Source organism: Brachycentrus maculatus, unplaced genomic scaffold, assembly GCF_059751285.1.
Source record: "Brachycentrus maculatus isolate JH-2025_06_01 unplaced genomic scaffold, ASM5975128v1 h1tg000183l, whole genome shotgun sequence".
NCBI lineage: Eukaryota > Metazoa > Arthropoda > Insecta > Trichoptera > Brachycentridae > Brachycentrus > Brachycentrus maculatus.
In genome coordinates, this window is record NW_028280934.1 from 990,718 (window position 1) to 1,010,937 (window position 20,220).

The 20,220-nt window shown below is 30.1% G+C and overlaps 2 protein-coding genes across 2 annotated transcripts in view; both read left to right on the plus strand.

The window, feature by feature from the left end:
• LOC148307960 (neurotrimin-like) overlaps positions 1–1,320 on the plus strand; it is a 119,154-nt gene extending 117,834 nt beyond the window's left edge. The window contains exon 10 of the mRNA XM_088262548.1: positions 839–1,320. Within this exon, the coding sequence (XP_088118674.1) occupies positions 839–957 (119 nt within the window). The 3' untranslated portion in view covers positions 958–1,320. The remainder of the gene's footprint in view (positions 1–838) is intronic.
• Positions 1,321–9,868: 8,548 nt separating this feature from the next.
• LOC148307961 (protein FAM76A) lies at positions 9,869–20,198 on the plus strand. The gene is made up of 8 exons (XM_088262553.1): positions 9,869–10,104; positions 10,198–10,262; positions 11,251–11,354; positions 12,549–12,658; positions 15,043–15,158; positions 16,583–16,704; positions 17,686–17,807; positions 18,566–20,198. Exons 1-8 carry the CDS (start codon positions 10,009–10,011, stop codon positions 18,800–18,802), a joined length of 972 nt encoding a protein of 323 aa, XP_088118679.1. The 5' UTR covers positions 9,869–10,008; the 3' UTR covers positions 18,803–20,198.
• Positions 20,199–20,220: the final 22 nt, after the last annotated feature.

Here is a 20,220-nt window from a genome sequence, read left to right on the forward strand (position 1 = left end):
CACTTTTATTTTTTTAATTATTATTTTAACCGCCATCGATAAGTACCTTGTTGGGAACGAATGCTGAAGGAGACAAGGTATTTGTCAAAACCGGTTCAAGTAAAAGTACCAATAATAAATTTTTCTAACTTAACATCACGCCGCTTCGCTGCAGGGGTAGACAGAGAAAACAGAACTCCACACCAATCTATCTGTGCAAAATTTTTTTGCCTCTTCCACAATTTTGCATCTCCTCATACATACCCGCCGATTTTTCCGACTCCTGACCTCACCACATTCAAGAGTTTGAATTCGTTGATCTTTTTTATTTTTTTTTTATTTTTTCGGGAACTGTACAGCTTACATATAAAAAATGATATAATAAGCAATAGTTACATTAACAATAATAAACATAACATAACATTAACAAAAAATAGTTGCGTTAAAAAAAAGCCAATTAAACAATTCAACATTTATGTTATAAAACTATTAAAAAACATTCAGAGATTAAACAAAAAAAAGGGTATTATATAAAATAATAGATTTGGCAGGAAGGAGAAGGATTAAGAAAGATCATGTCAAGTTTCCTCGGTTTTTCTCTGATGCTAATTCCGACTACATTTGATTCATAAAATATGAATGCCTCAGACGAATGTGTGGTAAAATTTTGTGGGATAAATGTTCGAATCGTGATTTTTTTAATGTGACTAAATCACGCCGCTTCCCCTCAGGAAAATATTAAAAACAAAGTTTGTGTTTTTATCTATTTTATACAGATTATTAAATGTCCTATAAAGTATCAGCGAAAAACATTTGTCAAAATTATATATGCATGAATTAATATCAATTTATTTTTTAGATCTGAAATTGAGAGGGACTAAAGAAATGGACGACGAAGATTACGATTCTAGTTTTTCTAAATCTACCAAGGCTTCCATATTTTTTACAACTATATGTCTGATTATTCTTGCATTATAAATTAAAACTTTGTGTACCTATGTGTAAGAAAATATTAAGCATATCTTCTTTGTATTGTACTATTTCTTGTTTCTTATATATTTTTCTTAAAATAAAAAGAAATGCATCGAATACTTTAAAACAGAAAAAATCTTCAAGGAAGGTGAGCTTTACTACAACACCTGCGCGTAATCTAGTCATTTATTTTAATATCATCATTTAAAATCAAATATTTTGATTTTATTCATTTTTTATTTGAGACAACTAATTCACAGTGTGATTCTGAAATTTTTGTACTAAAATGCATCAATTAAAATTGACGTTAATTTGACACAGTTAGACAATGTTTTAGCAAGAAAAACTTGAAAACTCAACAAAAAAAAATATTATGAGTGAAATCAGAATTTCAAAAATAAATAATGAAATTGTACAACGCAAACACTAATTCACTAAATACATATTTTATTTCATTATCTAAATATCAGTTATTCAATGACTTTTTGTGTGATAAAAAATTGAGGCCAATAATATGTATTGCTTTGCTTATTTTTTATGTCTTTAAATAATTAATGCCTTCTTATAGGTTCGTAGCAGGTTAAATTTTATTTCCATCTCAATATTTTATAATGACTTAAGGAAGTACATATTCAAATATTTGGAAAAACTGAGATTTTTTTAAATATATTAATTTTAAAAACATCATTAAGGCTTGTATATAATAATTAGTTTTATACTTACATATATAGGTGTAACAAAAATCTATATCTAGCAAAATTAAAACTTTAAGTAGATGTATACACAGTTAAACAAATTATTTCAAACATATCTCCGGAACATTAATATCAGAAAATACGCAGTTCAAAATCATACCCTATTTTTTTATATTCATGATTAAAAATCAAAATGAAAAATGTAAAGATCTATAACTAATCTTGGTGACTTTGAAGTCCCGGGCAACATTGAACGAATCCAAAACATTTCATTTGTATTTGTAATTTTTTAATGTTTGTTTTAAAATTGTATTTGTATCTTACTAATGACTGATACAAAGTACTGCAATCATTTTTACAAGTTAAATAACGTAGTATCCTACTATATGGCAGATAGAATAGTCAAATATTTAGTCGCCTGATTTTTATGAGTATTTTTATTTTTATTTTAGTATCAATCTTCTGCTTCTCTGTGTTCTTATTGTAATTATAAAATTGCGTACCAAATACATTAAAAAAATTGAAAAGTTAAAAATATCAAAACTGTATATATATGTATATCTTATATAATAAGTACTATCTATGATAATTCATAAACATAAATAAAATCCTTTTTTCTCATTAATGAACATGGTATTCTCATTCTTTTATTTTTCAATATCCATCTTTTTTTTTTAAATGTCGAAATAAATAAGTTTCGGAATATTTATACATAGATTAGTACCTACCTACTTTGACTTTTTTGCACACAATTTAAACTTTGCGTTGCTACGATATTCGAAGAAAGCTCCGATCCAAAAGTAATTTTTATTACTGGTGGAAATATTTTTAGCTACAGCAAACCTAACTAACTTTAGCGTTGAAATAGGTACAGCGTTATCGGGGGAAATTAAAAAAAGGGATTATATTTTAAATTGTCTTGTCACATATTAACCAGCGGGAATGACTGCAATGAGTAATTTACAATTAAAATACAATTTTAAAACATTATCCCCCTGTAACGTTATCTCCGATAACGCAGTACCTACATAAACGTTATAGGGTGGTTGGCTGGTTTATTTTACGGTCAAAAACGAATGTTGTATTTTTGAGAAAATTAAAGATGAATTTGAGTGTTTTCTTTAAGAATAATAAAAATATACATATGGTCATTTTAAAATTCAATTTTCTTAACGTGTTGTGAGTGAGAAGCAATTGAAACATATCAAAACTCGTGTCTGAAACTGGACAGTATAATGTTAGTCAGTAAGTTTTCATAATGTATTTTTCTCTACTTTAAGTACTCGCATAATTTTGTATGCAAATCGAGACTTTTTTTCATCGGGTTTTTTGTTCCTAACCCGAGATTTTAATGTTTGTAAAAATATAATATAATTTATTTCATACAACTAAATATCATACTTTATTTCTTTCGTAGTTGATAAGCTATTTTGTATTAGATAAGTAGGTATGTTAAACTGACCAAAATGATAAAATGTTGTACATAATAAATGCCTAGGTGTTTAGAATATACGAATACCTATATTATTACAGCTTACAGTAAGTATTAGTAAATATTATTCATGAAAAAATATGTGTACTGTTTTTACATAAATAGCATATCATATTAACCGTTTTAGTGCTGCGATTGTTTCTTACATATTTCCTTAATTTTCATTTTATGGAGTGTGTAAAAACCCCGATTTTTTCCAATATGCATCCTCCGACTACTAAACATTCTAATTTCATCGTCAATCACTAGTCTGAGTATAACAAATACATTGAAGCGTACAACATTTTGAGTGTGTCCAAATACTTGTTCACAAAATCTGGATTATCTCCAATTACAGGAGTTATTTTCATATTATTTTTTGACATCTCATCAAAGATGAAGAATAATATGGAAGTATTGGGCATTTACGGGGTCCCCGTAAATGCCCAATACTTCCATATTATTCTTCATCTTTGATGAGATGTCAAAAAATAATATGAAAATAACTCCTGTAATTGGAGATAATCCAGATTTTGTGAACAAGTATTTGGACACACTCAAAATGTTGTAAATAAATTATCTGGTCAAATTATAAGCTTAATAATAAAAATGAAAATGGTATTTTCTGGCGTTTCTCATGTGTGTGATTATAATCCAGGATTCGGATCTCACATACTAATGTAAGAGTTCCTGCTTAATAAAAAAGCTTCTTTACATCTCACCAATAGATGTCTCTAGTGAAGTTCTAGTGATTCAAGAACAAAGTTTCTAAATTGGTTCATATATATAGAACTTCCAAGAATTTGAGTAGTGTGGTTGTCAATAATGGGTAGAATTGGTGAATGTTACACGTGTGTAAAGTGATCACTTAAACCAGCCTATGAATGTCGTAAGCCCCGTAAATGCCCAATACTTCCATATTATTCTTCATCTTTGATGAGATGTCAAAAAATAACATTGAAGCGTGTTTTGACAGTCTCTTTCAACATCACTATTGGACGAATCCGACAGTGTAAGGGCGAAAACGATTTTTCAACTTTTTTTTTCACAAAAAATAGTCAAATATACTAATTATTTGTGAATTTTAATGACGAATCGGAACATTATAAACTTGTGTCATCGTCGATATATCGACGGGCGGCGCTTTTGCAAAGTATACCAGAATCGGATATATCGATTCTCAGCACTTTAACGGTTAAATACCAAATTTATTTTGATAATTGATGTATCGGCCTACGTTTCAAATGGAATTGACCTACCAGTTACAAATCAATATATATGGTTACAAAGAAGAAAAAAAACCTCTGCCCTTGCGTTAGTTTTAACAAAACACTTGAGTTTTTTTTATTAGACCGTTATTGCATTGATAAAAAAAACAATGTGTTGTAATGTATAATTATATGCTCCTACTGAATGATAATGCTACACTCTTTAGTGGAATCATTGAGAAACAAAAAGTCAAATGTAGATGTTCCTATTATATTTTACGTTATATACGTATAGGATAAATTATGAATGTTTAAAATAATTGAAATACAATAGAATGCTTTGAATAAAAATAATTTACAAAAATGTTTATTTATTTATTTATACAGAACTCCATACTCTTGTACAGAACGTACGTATATTGGTGGGATTATTTCTAAGAAGCAATATCTTCCAACCATCCAAAAAAGGAATGATACTGCTCAAAGATGAAACTATACAGACGTTTGAAATTAGAGGGCAGATAGTGCTGTATACATGCATGTAAACGAAAAAAATATATAAATAAAAATAATAATAATGGATGTATGAATGAACAAATAATTACATTTTATATAAATGAAATTGTACACTTTATTTATTGTTTCGGCATTCGCTCTGTGGGAAGACATGATTAAACTGTAAAAGAAAAACACCTCTTTTTACCACTTGAGTTATATTTATTTAATTATAACGACAAGTTTCTGTAGTTGTGCTTCCATCTTCAGGTCTAAATATAAATTTAGTTTATATTTAGACCTGAAGGTGGAAGCATAGCTTCTGAAACTAGTTATAATTTAATAAATATAACTCGTGTGGTAAAAAAACAAGTGTTTTCCTTTTACAAACTATAAATTGATGAAAACAACGAAGGCAGAGGAAGTTAAATCAGGTAAGGAGCTGAGGGAGAAAATGTAGAGGTAACCAAAGAAGAAAGATATGATGGACAGTTAGGGTTCCAAGGATATATGGTAAGGTTTCATTTCATGAAAGTCGTCAAAGATAGTGCATTTTTCACATGAAAATTATTAGCATTACAAAATATACGAGTATATCCTGGAATTATTTGACAAGCACACATGGAAACATAGTTTTGTAAAAACAATAACTTATACATTTCCATTATCTTCAATTCCTCTTGTGTATTTTCTGGTATTAAAATTAGACGCCCTGTGGGTAAGCCCCTTAAAATTTAGGTCTGGTACATTTTGGATAAATCAAGAAATACTACAGAGTCTATATAGGTTATGAGAGGACGCTATCCCTTCTCTCCGCTGTTAACCTTCAAGGCGGACAGACCTCTAGTGATTTCCAATCATGCAGTGATACGAGTGAGTGGTCAGACATTTGGACGAAAGACATTTAGGCGAATAAATTTGAAGTGTTAAAATTGTAATATTAGGTTAAAATAGGTCGGAGTTGTTTTCAATATAAACATACATGTATATAGTTTATGTTTTACAGACAGTTTTGTAACAGAATCCACACAATATCAGATTTCTTCTCGATATTATGTTGTTTTTTTCGTTTCCTTTTTATCGAACCAACAAAATTTATATTGTTTTTTTTTTATAATGGGACGCTTAATTAATATGTGTAACTTTTTGGTATGAAAGGAATCAATTTAGTGATAGTGAGTCGGTTCGACCAAATATCCGTTTGGCTAAATGATCGGCCAAATATCCGTTCGGCCAAATATCCGTCGGCCAAAACCAGTTACGCAGTTGAGCGTCTAGCCAAACACGCCACAGCGCCTGAAATTTGTAAAGTATCTTTTTTGACAATAACAGAATTTATCATAGCTATAATAGTAATAAAACAATTTTTATTCCAGTTTTACTTAGCGGTGGGTACAATACTAAGCTAGCCACATTTTGTTTACGACTGTCTAATATTATTAAATAAAATAACAAGAAATTTCAAAAAATGAATATGTTTAATGACAGCGAAATTCTGAATAGATGGTGTGAGATCAGCTCCCTGGTAATCGCAACACTGTCCTCCAATGCTACCACATGTCCAGCCCCCATCTGTGCTCCACAAGCAATTTTATGATGAGGTTGGAGCTCTTCATCAGCCTCTCCCGGAAACTTGATATCTTATTAACCCATCCCAGTGTGGTATGTGTGCTAAACCAAACATACCACTCGCGCTAGTGTCGGGAAATTTTCATAAGGCGCCTGTATCCATTATGTAGACACCCTTTATGATTTAAGGATGCTAGTTTTTAGTTTATGTAAACCCAAATTATAAATTCGGTAAATCCTAAATATTCCGATATTCGTCATAGTATAAAATATATCCTTTCAATTAACATATTAACATAATGTCTCGACCAATAGCGAACGTTTATGTTAATTGTGTTGTTAGTCATTAAAGAAATTATATTCCCAACATAATGTTGCTATTATACTAAGCTAGGCTGGTCTCAGCTGTGGCGCATAATGCGAGGGTGAGGTAAATCTTAAGGCTTTTAAGGAAACTGCAATAAGGTTGTTTACTTTCCATTAAAATCGTCTTATTTTATCCTATGATGTATATCATATTCCAACTTATTACTTTACTCATAAGCAAAATACTGTTCATACAAGTGCTACCTAATATAATTTTTTTAAACAAATTTTTTTTTAAATATATTTATATATATATATATATATATATATATATATATATATATATATATATATATATATATATATATATATATATATATATATATATATATATATATATATATATATATATATATATATATATATATATATATATATATATATATATATATATATATATATATATATATATATATATATATATATATTTATATATATATATATATATATATATATATATATATATATATATATATATGTGTATATATATATATATATATATATATATATACACATATATATATATATATATATATATATATATTCGGTGTCAAACTCTACGTAGATAAGTAGGTATTAACACAAATTTTAAAATTCTTTACAATCTTAGAAAAATATAGTTCTAAAAAAATACACAATATTTGCACTTTTCTAAATGAGCTTCCTGATTGTTATTTCAGATATATTATTTTATACAACAACGAAAATAAAAAAAAATTGAGACTTTAAAGATTTCAATTTGAAATATTATTGCGTTAGATGAATATCAAATCACTTCACTGATCGTACGTATTTCTACTGGCGATAAATTAATTAAATTAAAAAAATATATATTTTCCAAATTAATTTATGAAGTGAAAAGTAGTTTATTGTCTCTCTGTCTCACGGTTTAAAGACATTCAGAAGTCTAATGAAAGGATTCCAAAGAAAAGTTTTAAAATAATTGAAAACCCGAAAAGAAAATAAATTTTAAAGGATAAAAATTTGAGTCGGCCCCTTTGGCATGACTCGGAAAAGGTGGAAATATATGAATAGGTGTTCTCTATGAAATTTCCACTTTAATTAGATTTTCAACTAACGTCAAGTAAAGTTTTGTCCTCTCGAGAAAAAGTTGTCGGGCATTTAGAATCTGGGGGGGAGAAGGAAGAGAGTTGAGAGTTCAACTAAGAGCTAGAGATCGCTCTCGAATTGAAGAAGATGCAAAACGGGAAAGGAGAATCTGACTTCTTCATTCACGATATTGTCAAAGTTTCGCGCGTTTTATATTCGTTCCATAAAATTTCAAACAACAATGTTGTTCATAATGAATGTCTTTTGAAATACGACCTTTCTATAAAATAAAGTTTCATTAACCCTCCCTTCCAGGTGGTGTGTACCTTGTACACATTGCTTCTAATAACCATCAATATCTCTATTAATATAATAAATACAATTCTAAGATTTTAGGTATTTCTCCATAACATATTTACGCATTGACTTAAAAAATGATATTTTTAATTATCAGAATTTATCGGGTACATCGAAGGTATTTTGTGAATATCGGAAACAAGTTCGCGTATAAACAGCGCGTTAAGAGTGTGCGGGAACCGCGATAGTATATTCGCATGTCATTCTTACATACGTGCACTGTGCAAGCGTTAGGAGCTCAAAGCTCAATGTTCTCTGGCTAGATAGCAGGCTAGCGGCAGTAGCTCTTGAGCTTTCGACAAGAGTGGACTTATGCTTGTTTCGTGAGCGTTGCCAGATGTTTTTTTTTAATGTTTTCAGCAAATAAATCGAAATTTTTATAATTTTTGCTATTTTTTGCAAAAATTAAAATTGCTATTTTTTTCATTGTGTAGTGACTACCCAACACCGGGACGCGCGTTTTTATTTTAGCACCGGAAGGGAAAGGTTAAGTTTAATGTGGACTACTACAAAGCAAAAGACTATATTCTATACAAATCTAATTAGTAGTTCCGGTTCTAGCAGCTGGGCACTCGCTTAAAGCAGAAACGTCCAGGGACGGCATTAGAGGAAGACCGGGGAAAACTTGGCACAATCAGGTACGTCAAATACTTGAAAGCGGCCGGGTCAGGAATCGAAATAATCGGCGGGTATGTATGAGAAGATGCATGAATGTGGAAGAGGCGAAGACTGTTTGCAAAGACAGGGTAGAATGGCGTTCATTCTTTCGCTTGCGGAGAAGAGGCATGATGGTTAGTTAGTTAGTTATAATTTATTCAGGCTTGACATTTGAGACGCAAATAATAATTGAACTTCCTATACAAATTAGACATCGCCTCCACCAGAAATCATAGATGAACCGGATGGTCCGCCTGAAAATTATTTGTGTATGTATGTGCGTGTGTGCGTACCAGCCAACACAACAACACATCTACGAATCAACTTATAATATCATCAGTGCCATCTATCGTCCACTGTTGCAACCTTTTATTATTTTCTCATATGTACCTTCAATTAGAGTAGTCAATATTACTTATTTGGTTCACGTTATATTTAAATCATGTTTATAATATGCAGGAAAACCTTTTTTACTATAAATATGTTTTATAATTGATTCATATAAATTGTAATAGAAAAAGTGAATCTTAACCCCCCCGTTTTTATTCAATTATCATCATTCCACAACCTATGTGCAAAAAATAAAGCCAAAGAACCAAACACAAAGTTTATATTTTTTTAAGTGTCGTGCGCAAAATAAAAATAAAAATTGGTGGGTTTATTGTTAAGAATCAAAATCTATCAAGTAACTAATACAATTACTTAGTAAACAAGTATACTAAAACAAAAATTTAGTAAAAAGTGAAAAGAAAGAAAAAAACATCAAGTAAAGGGAGTAGCAAAATATCATATTGTATTTGTTATTTTATTATTATAAAATTGTATATGGATGATATAAACTATTGTCAAACCAAAACATTCAAGTTATTGAGCCGTAAATATTTATAATAAAGAAGTATAACGATACTGTTTGCACCCTTATATAATATTTTATTTACGGAAAAAAAATTAAAAAAGGGTTTTAGATAAGTACTTTTTTCAAAGTACTTACCTAATAATAAAGCCATAGAAATTATTAGTGGCAACACAAAGTTCGGTGATCAACCGCCATATTGCTTTATGTCGTCACAGAGTACCATCAGCGTCATTCTTTACTGCTTTTTTAGCGTTTATTTTTATAATCGTGTTGCGTCGCACTTTGATTTTCACTCAATCGTCATTCCCGTCGTTATTAACTTCCACTAAAAATATGAGTAATATCAATACTCCAGCGCTCTTTGCGTGCTCCAGGTGTTTCTCAAGGCATCCTTTTGAAGAGCTTTCTCCGGGCCAACAATTGTGCAAGGTAAGTAAAATCATGCCGTTAAATTGACATTTTGTAAATTCCTGTTCATAATGTAAAAGAATTGTAAACATAATTTCCCATTGGTTTCCCTAGGAATGTCGAGGGGCTTTTCCTGTCGTGAAATGTACTTATTGTCGATCAGAATTTCAACAAACAAGGTGAGCTCAATTTTTTTAACGTTTCCGTATTGTCGAAATTAAATTCGGTATAGCGAGACTTGCCTCCACAAAATCTCGAGATACAACCCGTATTGTCATTATCATATCAATATATTATATTGCGTTAAAACCTAGACCTATATTTATTTTATTATATGCCTTGGAACTTCGTCATTCATGTAAAATTCGCTTCGGTAAGCTGTTGGATTGGCATTTGGGGTGTTTATATCGAAAAAATCCGTAACAAATATATACTAAAATTAACCTTTTTCAAAACAGAATTTCATATTTTAGTTGTTTATTTAAAATGTGAAATATCATTAGATGTACTAGCAAAATGATTAAATTTTAGTTTTTAAAAAATAACCAGTATCCTGTTTTTTATTGATTTGGACACTTCATTTATATTTATATGTAAAATTTAATGAGTTACTTGACTTGGTGTATCCTAACTGTATAGTGAACGATGTGTGTAAGTTTCACACATCGTTCACTCCTTTCAACAACGTCATATATCGCTCACTTCTTTCAACAAAGTCATAAATCAAAAAACTTGATTTTTCAGGAGAACGTTTTTAAAGTTTAAAAATATAATACAATGTTTTAAGAACTTTTTACTGCCCAACAAATCTTTTTAGGTAAAACCTGAAGATTTTTTCTCCATTTGAAAAATATTTAGTTTATTTAAAAAAATAATTAAACGATACCTTTTCTTCAAAATACACAAACAACACTTTCTGCCCTGTAGCGGGTCAATATTAAGTTAAAAATATGCCTCTTTTGCTGGGATATAGTACATTTTCTGGCCATTCCGAAAACATGCACAACTGAAAATTGACAATTTTTGATTTATTACGTTCTTGAAAAGAGTGTGCGACATATCCTGGTCTCTTATATCCAGGTTTCTTATCTCCAAAAATAAATAGTATCCATCAGTTTGTAATTTTAGTACATTATTGAGCCTGATATATTATTTTTCAATTTTCAGCAAAGCCAATACGTCGACTATTTGCAAGAAATGTGAGCAGAATGTCAAGGCTTATGGAAAACCAACGGCTTGCGAGTATTGTAATATCATCGCTGCATTTATTGGTAAGCATTTTCCACTGTAATATTCTAGGCCACTGAAGTCGCTCAGACAATCAATAGTTAAGAGTTCTTTACAGGCGTTTTATATGATTTTGGATAATAGGCATAATTTGTTCATATAAACTACTATATATGCATGAAAATTGACAAAGGTATTAAAAAAATAATAACAGATATTTATGTTAGCCTTCAAATTCTGATATATAATTGTATTATGACTTATGGTTAATATATGTTCGAATGCTGATAATAGGAAAGAATGTAATACTGAGATAAGCATTATCGATAAAATTTAGAAAGGTTTGTTGATATGGTCTCTACATATGGAACAAATAAGTGAGGAAAGAATGGTAAAACAAATATATGAGGTCAATGAAGTTTTAAACTTGGGATAATCAAGTATTTCAAATGCTTGAAAGTGGTCGGATCAGGAGTAGAAATAACTGGCAGATAAGTATGAGGAGATGCATGAATGTAGTAGAGGCGAAGAATGTTTGCAAAAACAGATTACTGTGGCATTCTATTCTCTCGGTTAGTTGGGTTGAGATTCCACCTTGCATTAGCCAATGTTAGATCATAAGCCCTATGAATGCCCGGAGTTCCATATTCTCATCTTAACCGTTTGACTGCTGACAAGCAATATATTGACTCTTGTATACTTTGAAAAACATCAATATACTGACTGTTGTATACTTTGAAAAACATCAATATACTGACGTTTTTCGGCGTTGAAATACCGACAAAATAAAAAATAAAAATGCATTTTTATTTTGTAAAAACCTTTTCTTATTCCCCTTCAGTCCACTTAATTTGAAATAAACCATTATTGCAAACAAGTTTTCAACAACATTTTAAGTGTGTCCAAATACTTGTCCACAAAATCTGGATTATCTCCAATTACAGGAGTTATTTTCATATACTTTTTTGACATCTCATCGGCCCCTAAATGACGGTCATGATAGCCTATGACGGTCGTCAGCCCAGTAAATGCTCAGACTTCCATATTCTTTTTCATCTTTGATGAGAGTCAAAAAATTATATGAAGTTTTCAACAATTTAAGCATACTTTAAAGAAAACATTGCAGCAGTTAAACGGTTAATAGACTTCCTCTATGTTAAGATATCAATAAAAATGTTGATACTTGTTAACGCTTATAAAAACAGTTCATATTAAAAATTGTCTTTGTTTTATTATAGGTAACAAATGCCAGAGATGTACTAACTCCGAGCGCAAATACGGACCCGCCGTAACATGTGAAGGTTGTAAACAGAGATGTGCATTCGATCGCCACGATGAAGACAAAAAGGTAAGCAACTTCACCGGTTCGCTGCCACGAGCGCGCAATTCTGTACTCGCCAGGCCGGCCATACAAAATGAGCTTATCGCAAGCCAATATCAAATCCAATTGCAATATTTTTTAATTGGAATATATAGAACTATCTATTTGGAAGATGAAAAAATATTAAATATAGCCATTTACTGATACACTAAGACCTCACTCTGCGTCGTAGATACGTTCCAAAATAACGCGACGCAAATTGAACCAACGCAAAGCGAATTGCTATTTTCCATTGAAAATCATATAAACATCAAAGATAGGTCACCATATTTTTCATTCAGTCCTTAAATGTTAAAAAAAGAAAAATATTTTCAAAAGTAAAACGTTGAAGCAAAGTGAAATGACGCAAAGCGAGGTCTGTGTGTATTATAAATTATAAAAAAAATTCTAAAAATTTCACATTTTTGTTGAAAAAATCACAGCCTGCTGGGTACGGCCATATTAACACCTTCCGGCATTGAAAGGGTTAATCAACAATGTCGATTGTTGATTTGCTTATTGACTTTGCTCATTATCATGTGTTTCTTTCCGTCATTTATGCTTAGTACTTGCGGATCGGTTTCCATTTGTAATCAAATTTAAGAATAAATATTTTTTCTTATATGTGTTTGGATTTATAACGATTTTGAAATGCAGCATTCAATTAGTGATGCAAAATGAGCGTGAAGTCCAAAATAATGTTTCCTTATAGTTTGCCAATTTCCATTTGGCATGCAGATACGAGGAAGAAATCATAGTATGATCGCGCAAGTGATTGATACTAAACATTCTTGCCATCAATGCACACTGAGCTTGTATGTCCATTTATACTGAGCATTACACACACACATATTTGTGGTTGATGAATAGTTTTCCGTGAATCTATTTCCGGGTACTCAAGCACATAAAGATAAATAAAATTAAACTACGCATTGATTGCATTCTTATCTTTCTCTGTACACATATCAACTACAATAATAAAATTGTGGAACACCTGCTATCAATTCTCACAGTATTTGGTATTTAATATTATTTTATAATTCACTATTTAAATTCCTTTAATTTAAATTTGTTTTAACAATGAAGTTTATATATAATCATTTAAAAACTTAGATAGTTGTTTTATTTATACAGTAAAATCGTGTTTTTGCTTTAACCCTTACTGGTCCAATGTTGAATCTCATTCGACGTCGCTTTTTTGCTTTTAGGTCCCATGACATCCGAATAACATGAATAACATCCGAATGTTATTTGACATTTTATTCATCATTAGTATTATTTATGTAAATTCCAAGCTTACATTTTTGTCACTCGTATCTATTACAACAGTATGTGGAGCAGAGGACAAAATATTTTTTCCAATTAGAATGTAACTGTCTACCTATTTTTTTTTTAATTTTGGGGGACCGGAAAGGGGTAAATGCATTCTTGGGATGGATTGAATTGGACGAATTCAATTAAAATGTTAAATCGAGATATATATTATACAAAATGTTTATTTTCATATATAGTGATGTGAAAAATAAACACAGTTGAAATTAATTTGCAAAATAATACATTTTACATAATATAAAGATATGCACACAGTAGTAATGAAAAGTTAATTCTAGTTCTTAGCTATTGTGAAATTCTTTGAGTCATTTAGTAGCGTCAGAAGGTTGATAACAATGGATAAATAAAGGTTTAACTACTCAATGTAGATAATTCAATCTTTATTTCTTGGCTTTTATTTCCAACAACTTTGGTATTTTAGTCCGATTATAAATCCAAATTGTGAGAAAGTTGAAGTTACAGGTCATTTCATAAAAAAAAATGCTCTAAAAGCTCGCTAATTTGCAATGGAGCTAAATTAATTTGAAATTAAAATATAATAATAATAATAGTTTTTTATATTATTATTGTCCGCCTCCGTAGTGTGTCTGCCTCCTTAGTGTAATGGTCAGCAAGCTCGGCTACCGTTCTGGAGGTCCCGGGTTCGATTCCCAGGGGGCGTCAAAAAAATAAAAGTGATTTTTTCACTGTAATATTTATTCAATATTACCCTGGACTGGTACCTGAAGCGGAGGGCTGATCACCTTTCCTTCATGTGTCAACGATCAAGATAACACTGCGTGTATATGAAGCAGTGCCCTATGCACCATTGGGGTGCAGATAAGGGTTTTATTATATTATTATTATATTATATGCGTCTTTCACAATCATACTTTGATAATTGGGCGAATTCGCTAATCAATTCTTAACTAAGCTGTCAGTTCAAGTAGTTTATTAGACACATTTCGTCCAAAAAAAAATTCATTGTTTTTGAAAATCATATATTTTTAGTTTTGTATGTGATTGTAGAAATTTCAAATGCATATATTTTATGTCCACAGATAGATGGGAAACTTTTATGCTGGTTGTGTACATTATCCTTAAAGCGAGCTCTAGCACGAACCAAACAGGTTGAAACAGACAGAAGATCTTCCATAAAATCAAGATCTCACCAAAAGTGAGTACATACATATTATTCCAAGTAATGGAACAGTAATTTCTTCCAATATTCCCAATCAATCTTTTCCATAATGAGACTTAAAGATGAGGTGGTCTCTAGTTAAATCTATTTCTCAATGTAAAGTGTTTCCCCATCTCAAAGATAGGTGGTTGATTTTATTTATTCTATTGAACGAGAAATGTCAACATTGACTGCATTATTGTTAAAAAAAAAAAATTACTCACATAAATTGTATACATTTATTTAAATCACAATATTAAACATATTTTTTTTTAAAAATGCAGAGACCCACCAAGCCACCTTGTGATTCTTGTCAGTGGAGTTCTTTTTTAATACATTTTTTAATGTTTTTAACCATTTTAACCTAATATGCACACAAAAAAGAGAAAAATCATGAATATAAACATTTTACAACTTTCATAAAATTAACTCTTGATCATTCACCCATTCCTTTATTTTGCCTTTGTTCCATATTTTATTTTGACCTCTAACATCCGTCGGCAACAAATTAAAAATGTTCGGACCGATTAATTGCAGTGTCCGACTCCCATATTTATTGTTATTTCTTGGGACTATCAAACCTTCGCATAATACAGTTCAACTTCCATACTACTTTGCAAATTTCTCCTAAAAACTAACATTGAGAAATATTGTTTAAATAATTTATCTTCTTTGTAACAACCTCTTATTTCTATTTAACAAAAAATCTATTTTTCTACCCTAATACAGACTTGAGGTTTCACCTTTAAATTTAAAAATGTGTCCAATAAGGCAGCAATACTTATTGAATGGTTTTTGCAACATATTATTGAGGAAATTCTGAATTTCAGTTGCGCAAAGGTAAACTGATTATGTGAGAGAGAAAAATGAAACATTTGTAATAAAAAACAATCACTTTAAAACATGTAAATGTAAAATGTAGAAGAATATTGGTAAAACATTACAATTTATGTAATTCTACTTCCATAATACAATTTTATAAATATTTTATGTAAATTTTCTATAAATGTTTTTTTTTACTATGATATCTTTCCAATGTGAAACTTCAAACTAATTGTTTTTTTTAAAGAATAGAAATGGAATCATAAAGCTTATTTTCTTAAATATTTGTCAGCACACATACTCCACTGTTCCGCTGAACGCGCCAAATTTAGCTTGTTAGTCTTAGCAGTTACATATTGAACTAATAAAAACAAATAAACATTGAAATGAAACATTTTATTCGAGAATTTAAACTATAGAGATGTAGTGTCACTTTTACTTTGACCTCACAACATGAAGCTTATTTTTATTATTCATTAATTTAAAAAAAAAAAACTGACTAACCCTAACCCTGTCGTGTTTTATGGTGATGTTTATATTATATGAAAAGTTTTTCAGTGATACTGAATTTTATATTTAAATAATTTTTATATTTCTAGAATGAAAAGCCATAGTAAACGGTCAAGTAGAGGAGACTTAACTAAGGGTGGTTCAAATGCACCGGATCTTTCGATGGATAACCAGCCGTTTGAGAAAAAACCTAAACCAAACCCAATACAAGGTAATACATATAATTAAATTTTAATTTAAGTTTTACTTAGTAAATACCACTATTTCTTATAATCTACTGTGACACGTATTTCGATGCATTCCGCATCATTTTCAAACACCGTAAATGATACGGAATGCATCAAAACACGTGTCACAGTATATTTTAAGAAATAGTAATATTTACTAAGTTAAAACTTAAATTAAAAATTGGATTGATCTTACCACAAAGTGACTGCCGAATCAATTAATGAAAACATATTATTAAATCTAAACCAAACCCTATATGAGGTAATTCTTCTTGTATATGTTTTACCTATATGAGGTAATACATATAGTTATATCTGAACAACCTTTTGCAAGGTAACTTGTAGTTAAATCTAAACCAAACCCAATACGAGGTAATACATATAGTTGAATCCCAACAACCTTTTGCAAGGTAACTTGTAGTTAAATCTAAACCAAACCCAATACGAGGTAATACATATAATTGAATCCCAACAACCCTTTGCAAAGTAACTTGTAGTTAAATCTTAACCAAACCCAATACGAGGTAATACATATAGTTGAATCTCAACAACCTTTTGCAAGGTAACTTGTAGTTAAATCTAAACTAAACCCTATACGAGGTAATACATATAGTTAAATCTAAGCAACCCGTTGAAGGTAACTTGTACTTTAATCTAAACCAAACCCTGTACGAGGTAATACATATATGTTCGGCTGAATATTTAGAAGTTAAGTCCTTTTAACTATGCATAAAGTTATTTCTGAATTTGGTTACACATGATTTCATTTTTCATGTTTTGCCATGGTTACACATCTCTCTTTTTAATTGTTATTATTTATACAAGTAATCCATTTAATAATCAACTAATAAACGAGGGATAACTTAGTAATGTAGTTCTCTCCTGGAACATAATTTATAAACATTATTATCTATGGACATCAATGTATTTGAGTAAGAAACTCACAAGCGCATGTGGTATTCCAGGGGAAGTGGACCCAAACAGCTCGGACCATGTGGTCGCCATGACTCACCTCAAGGAGACTATAGCCAGTCTCCAGAAGAGGCTCAACCAGAAGGATTCTCTCATCCTCTCCAAGGATAAGCAGGTAAATACTGCCGTCAGGTGCATTATTCATATTGACTTGCCTCTTTGTAGACCTATTCTCGTTGCTTTTTTGCCAACTTGTAATTTAAAAAAAAAATAATAATAATTAAATTATTAACATATCCTTTTGTTCCTAATTTCATCTATCATACATATAACACTGAAATAATGACATGGAATGTTTTAAAATTTGTAGAAAACCTGGATATTTTAATATGTACAAGGGGAAATATGTGGTGAGAATATCAAAATTATTATGTTTGGCTGTTTACCAAAAAATTACAGAGATTTCAAACTGATATCTTCGAATTATTGGTACAATTTACTTCTTCTAACCCTTATCTGCACCCAATGGTGCATAGGGCACTGCATATTATAGAAGCAGTATTACCTTGATTGTTAAATACACAAACCAAAGGTGATCAGCCTCGCGCTTCAGGTACCAGTCCAGGGTCATATTAAATAAATATTAACATTGAAAAATCACTAATATTTCTTTTGATCCTCTTGGGAATTGAACCCAAGACCTCAAGCATGATAGCCAAGCGCGCTGACCGCCACACTATGGAGGCGGACTTAATTTACTATGCAAATTAAATTTCGGGACCTTGAAATATGACAAAAATGACGAATTATTGCGGTTCTATTTAACAGACTTTTAATGTACATTAATGAAGATTTAGTTACAAATGATTAAAAAAAGTATAATTCTGGTTTTATTTTTTTTATTTAATATATTGTTTGTTTGATGTTTGTCAGATCACAGAGTTGAAAGCCCAGCATTTCACACTGGAAAATGAGATACGTAATCAAATGAAAACCACCGAGAAGAATTACGAGGCGAAATGCAACAATATGCAAGCCAAGATTCAGAGTCTGCTGAAGGAGATCGCCACTCTTAGTAAATCTGCTAATAAGTGCAAACCGAAAAAAGTAACAGAAAGTATTCTAGCTACTGAGAATAGTAGCGGAACTGACAGTCCTAGCGCTAATTAATAATGGAAATACTTAGCAAATTGATTATCTTTTTTCTTTTCTTTATTATACACCTTTAGCACCGATGATTGCTCTATTTTTAGAAAAAGAAAAAAGATGTTTTTAAATAGCCAAAAGTGATAAATCGGATCCATATAAAACACTCATGTGTATGGAGAATTTTATTATATTTTATTAATTTTACAGTATGTAGTTATCGGTCTTCAATGTTAATTGTGTCTACCGATGGCGTAATAATTAATTTTAATAAATCGACAAGAATGAAAATTAATGGCGATGTTTTAGCTTTTAATTATTATCAATTCTAATCTAGAGAGATTAGACATTGTCTTAAAGGAATGTTGATATCGAAGGCGGTGTTAATTTAATCATCGTAGAATTTTTTTAACTTCCATTAAAGAAATATCAATGATTAACTTTTGGTTTTCACTGATGCAAGATCAAGGGAATCGTCTTACACGTTGAACGGAATAATTATAGGCCTTATAATGTTCTTGTGGTAAGAACATGCTCCTTCGCTTTTGTAGACTAAAAATGGTTTATTTGTACAAAAAAAATGCCTTTCGTATTTTTTGTTATTTTTTAAATGATATACATTAAAAAAGAACAATTTCAATTTGAAAAATATTTTGAAATTCTTTAAATTTTGTCTGAAATTCTAAAAAATAAAATGAGTTAAGAGCAAGAAAATAATTAAGGAATTAAGTGTTTTTTAACGATTAACTGATAAATTTTATTTTTTTCTGTTTTTATTTTTCCGCAAAAAATACTAATTACTTTGAAAACATCGCCACATACTTATTATTTTTGAAAAATCAATGATTTGTTTTTTTTTTTAATTAAATTAATTCAAAATATTTTTCAAATTTATGTCCATTCAATTTCGAATGGACATGCCTTAACTGTACCTGCTCTTTATATTGATGTTATTTCTGCTCTTCATGTTAAATTTTAATTGAATTTTGCAATGAAAAATCAGTTATATTGAATAACTATAGTGTGGCAGCCATTGCGCTATAGAAGATGAAGAAGTTCTATTGAAATAATAAGAATTTTTCCAGAAAGACGGATATTTTTATTAAATTATGCTTAATTAGGAATAAACCTCCATTTGTACTTGCATTAAATCGTTTGCAGAAGTTTTCTGTTCTCCCCTATACATATAGAAATCAGTTTAAAAATCATGTTATATTACTTGTGAATGTTTTGTAAGTGTTCTTATCGCGAGAGGATGCATAATATTGTAAAAATAATTATTCTGGGCAAACTAAAAATTGACTGTGATTAGAGCAGTATAGTTATTTTATATTTTTTGACTGTATTTATAAATGTAATAATAATATTATACAATGATGATTTTGTGTAGAAGTTCTTGAATAAATTTTCTTTTTCTCCACTACTGATCTTTTATTTCCATT

Coding starts and splice junctions, on each gene's coding strand:
- LOC148307961 (XM_088262553.1), top strand. CDS start 10,009: ATGAGTAATATCAATACTCCAGCGCTCTTTGCGTGCTCCAGGTGTTTC. Junction 10,105..10,197: donor CGGGCCAACAATTGTGCAAG/GTAAGTAAAATC, acceptor TGGTTTCCCTAG/GAATGTCGAGGGGCTTTTCC. Junction 17,808..18,565: donor TCCTCTCCAAGGATAAGCAG/GTAAATACTGCC, acceptor GATGTTTGTCAG/ATCACAGAGTTGAAAGCCCA.